Raw genomic sequence first — 4,204 nt, 5'->3', positions numbered from 1 at the left:
ATATTTGTATTGAATCTTGCATGAAGTAGGCCTAGTTTAGTTTCTTTGTATTGAAATTATATTCGTATTGACAAGAATGCTTTGGATACATATGCTTTGAATCTTGCATATAGTAGGCCTACTTTAGTTTATTTGTATTGAAAAGATAATCGTGTTGATAAGAATGCTTTATTTGAAATTGTTAGGATGGTTTGGCTTCTCGATGATCACTGGGACCATCAACACCGGTCGTACGCTATGTCGGTGGAGCAGCGGGTAATAATGAAATTGGCCGGTATTATGAATTTCGTGTTTATTTCAAACACAAATGCCCCATATGTAATTCTCTGATTTGCTTGTTTGTAGGAGCTTCAACCTCTGAAGATTCGGTCTCACGGGGTCAACCTTGGGGGGATGCGCTATGATGAGCGATACACACCGTATGTAAGGGAGACAGGACTCCTCCCTTTCATTCAATTGGTCAGCCGGTCGACGCCACCCCTCAATGCTGCAGCAATCACCGCGCTTGTTGATCATTGGAGGCCGGAGACACACAGTTTCCATCTTCGGACCGGGGAGATGAACGTGACGCTCCAGGATATTGCTATGATCGCCGGTCTTCCTATCGAGGGGAATCCTCTATGTATGAGCACCGATTCTGATGGGTGGCGCGAGCAGATGCATGCCCTTATTGGTATGGTTCCTCCGGAGCCTCCGGAACCAGCAGCAGAAGACAAGAAGAAGGAAAGAGTCGCAACCGGTGCTCCTTTCAGCTGGATTGCATGGAACTTTGGTACTTGCCCCGAGGAAGCTAATGAGGATGAGGTCAAGACATATGCTCGTGTCTACATGTGGTACGTTATATCCAGGACTATGTTTGCTGATGGCACAGGCAAGAATGCTCCATGGATGTGGCTGAAGGCGTTGACCGTCTTCGATAGCAAATGGAGTTGGGGTTCGGCGACACTGGCTTACTTGTATAGACAGGTATAAAGTTGTTTCTTTTTCACTTCATTGCTACATTATCAATGCGATCTTCCTGTTAATTCAACCATGTTCTCTTTTATGTGCAGTTGGATGACGCCTGTTGTAGGAAATCTGGAGGTATCGGTGGTTGTATGCTCACACTTTCTATATGGAGCTGGGAGCGATTGCCGGTTGGACGACCGAAGACCGTGAAGTACGAGGATTGGGACGACAAAGACGACCCACAACGGCTCCCCACTTGGGCTTACAAGTGGGATGTGCTAAAATAGATGACGGATGATCCCTCGGTCATGTACAAGTTGTACACGAGCGAGCTGGACACGATCACGGCTGAGCAGGTGACTCAACATTGCATAAGTGATTCTCATGCTTGTATCGTAACTCGAAATCAATTTTGCATTCGATACTATGTTGCAGGTGGAATGGGAGCCGTATGGAAGAGGGGATAGTTTTGGTAACCCTAGAGAGTTCAGGCTGAATCCGATGTGCACTAGGGATAGGGATCTTTGGCATACGCGGTGCCCACTCATATGCAACTGGGCGGTTGAGCTTCACCTGCCACATCGGGTGTACCGCCAGTTTGGTTTGTTCCAGCCACACCTGCCGGAGTGGGAGGACACGGACAAGTTGCTACACGCGTAAGATATAATTAACCTTGAGCACTTAGCAGCTTCTTGGCGGTTTCGATGGTGCTAATATTCTATTTCTAACTTGCAGGTTGGATAGGAGAAAGCAACGGAAGGTCAAGGATTGGGACAAGCATCACAGGAAGTATGTCATACAGTTCACGCTTAGTGTGGAGCAAGCTAAGGTTGGGAAAACGAGCCCAGTTTCATGAGCACTGCGTGGTCACGTTCAACAACTATCTCACATGGTTTCTTGCAAGTACCCGTGTGGAGGTATGCAAGCCGGCGTATGCTGAGGAGATTTTGGAAGATCCCACCGTCTTCGATGAGCTAACCCAGCACCAGTACAACAAATTAGTCAGGGAAGGCGCCTCAGTCCCTTCAGCTCCAATGATGAACTTTGTGGTATTTCCCCTTTTTGCTTTCCCATTCACACTATTCACATCTTCGCTAGCCTAACACGTTAATGCCGTTTCTGTTCATAGCGTGCCCAGATCAAGAAAGAAGCTGATGAGACCGAGACTATTCTGGAGACAACCCCAGTTGGGAAAAGCGATGGGGAAGGTGCACTTCAAGCATTCATTAAGGTTCACATCTCCTTCAATTGTCCATGTAACATGTGTTGCTACGTTCGATATCTCATTCACTTGTACATGTTGCAGCGCCAGGGCTAAAGGTTAAGGCGTCTATCGAACCTTGTCGGTTGTCGTGACCCCGAGTATGTATCACCTCAACGGTCTAGGTCGGCGACACCATCAGATCCCACTTCTGGCCATGGTGATCCTTTGGAGGATGAGGATGTGGGTGTGGTCACCCAAGAGGTATGGCAATAGCATATATTCAATTACTGATGCATTGCTAACTTTATCCTCGCACATGGTCTTTTCCATATCGTTTGTTTTTGTAATAGGTTGCTGATGACATGACCTTGGGGACCTATCAAGTTCGGTCAGCATATGAGTTAAAGACTAGGAAGGGAATCAATAAATACAGACCTGAAGACTTCACCCAAAGAGGCAAGAGGACGGTCGGCACCTCGCGGATGGCGACTTTGGATGACTATGTGGATGACATGGAGGAACCGGAGCCGGAGCCGGAGCGGGTTGCTCTTCCTAGGAAGGCGAAGAAGATAGCCAGCAGGAGGGGGGAGGAGCCAAAAAGCGCATAAGGAACTAGTCGTCGTGCTCTATTGTTATGTAACTCGCCTAGTGGGCGTTTTGCTTATGTCGAATTTGTTATATCGTTGAACTTGAAGCGGTGGTAGCTCTTAGTAATGTTGAACTTGAAGTGATTGTATGTCTTAGTTATGTTGAAATTGAAGTGATGGTCACTCTAAGAAATGTTGTCTTTGTTGAAGTTGAAGAGGTGTTGAAAATGTCATAATGATGATCATTACTGTTTATTCTGTGATGCAAGTATATGTGCCTTCAAATGTGCCTGAAATGACCTAGTTTGAGGGACAAAAAAACACTAAGTGTTGGTGTGGCGCCTAGCACGGAGGCGCCACGTTGTATAGTGCAACGCCTAGGCGTTTCACTATACAGCGTGGCGCCTCCCTGCTAGGCGCCACCAACACTTAGCGAATTTTTGGCCCCAAACTGAGTGCAAATGTTCTGTTGCTCTCTGGATAGCTCTACCCAGGCGTGCAACGCCACAGAGCTAGGCGCCACATAGTGCAGTGCAACGCCTAGCTCTGCCGCGTTGCATGCCTACGTAGAGCTATCTAGAGAGCAACAACACGTTAGCCAGTTACAGGCTGGTGTGGCACCTAGCCTGGAGGCGCCACACCAAGCAGTGCAATGCCTCCGAGCTAGGCGTTGCACGGTACAGTGTGGCGCCTCCAGGCTAGGCGCCACACCAACACTTAGAGATTTTTTGGCAAACATAGAAGTGTGAAGATAGCATATGCACACATAGTATGATGATGTGCAGTAGGATTGATAGATAGCAAGCAGACAACTGTGAAGACAACATATGCACAAAGTACTTCACGACACATGGTAGTTTATAACACATAGTACTTCAACTTGAGGAGTAGTTCATACAACCAAATCGAGGAAGAAATACATAGTACTTCACGACACATAGTCCACAAGCAAGTTGAAGATGACATAGCTCTATTGCGTAGAGCAAGGCCTCTTTTCCTTCTTCTTCTTCCTCTTCCTACTTCCTTTTCCTTATGCAGTGAACCTCCTTAACCACCCTCTCCATGAATATCTTGTTCTTTTTTTTTCGGCTTCGAATGCCCAAAGTTTCAAGGTTCTTTCTTGAAAATCCTTGAGACGCTTCTTCTGTGCCTCCTCACATTTTCTCTTCAACGCATGCTCCCTAGCGCGACACTCATAATCTACTCTCTCTCTTTCCTTCCTCTTCTCTTCGAGCTCCTCTTCCTTCTTCTTCTTCTTTAGTGCGGCTGCATCCTCCTCTCTCAGCTTCTCCACAGCCTTCTCCCACCATCCCGCCATCTCATCTTCGCCATCCTCCTTCATTGTTGGTTTGTTGGGTTGAGAAGCCGCCATACCTACAATGAGTGAAACATAGTAGTTAGTAATGACAATAAGAACAAATGGAAGAACATGTACATTGCAACATATTAGTGAATAAGGACAACA

General features: G+C 46.8%; 1 protein-coding gene across 1 annotated transcript; it reads left to right on the top strand.

The window, feature by feature from the left end:
- The first annotated feature begins 1,235 nt into the window (after nucleotides 1–1,235).
- Nucleotides 1,236–2,760, top strand: LOC123493775 (uncharacterized). Its single transcript, XM_073497712.1, has 6 exons — nucleotides 1,236–1,304; nucleotides 1,384–1,604; nucleotides 1,684–1,777; nucleotides 1,866–1,997; nucleotides 2,078–2,179; nucleotides 2,503–2,760. The coding sequence occupies exons 1-6, from the start codon at nucleotides 1,236–1,238 to the stop codon at nucleotides 2,758–2,760; spliced, it is 876 nt and encodes a 291-aa protein (XP_073353813.1).
- The last annotated feature ends 1,444 nt before the right edge of the window (nucleotides 2,761–4,204 follow it).

The sequence above is a fragment of the Aegilops tauschii genome, chromosome 4 (genome assembly GCF_002575655.3).
Source record: "Aegilops tauschii subsp. strangulata cultivar AL8/78 chromosome 4, Aet v6.0, whole genome shotgun sequence".
Taxonomy (NCBI): Eukaryota; Viridiplantae; Streptophyta; class Magnoliopsida; order Poales; family Poaceae; genus Aegilops; species Aegilops tauschii.
Note: the sequence above shows the minus strand (reverse complement) of the source record. Positions and strands in the feature narration are given on the sequence as shown.

Bases quoted from the DNA above. Each gene is read 5' to 3' on its own strand.
- LOC123493775 (XM_073497712.1), top strand. From the start codon at position 1,236: ATGACGGATGATCCCTCGGTCATGTACAAGTTGTACACGAGCGAGCTG. The intron at 1,305-1,383 runs GTGACTCAACAT...ACTATGTTGCAG, and splicing joins ACACGATCACGGCTGAGCAG to GTGGAATGGGAGCCGTATGG. The intron at 1,778-1,865 runs GTTGGGAAAACG...ACCCGTGTGGAG, and splicing joins TTAGTGTGGAGCAAGCTAAG to GTATGCAAGCCGGCGTATGC.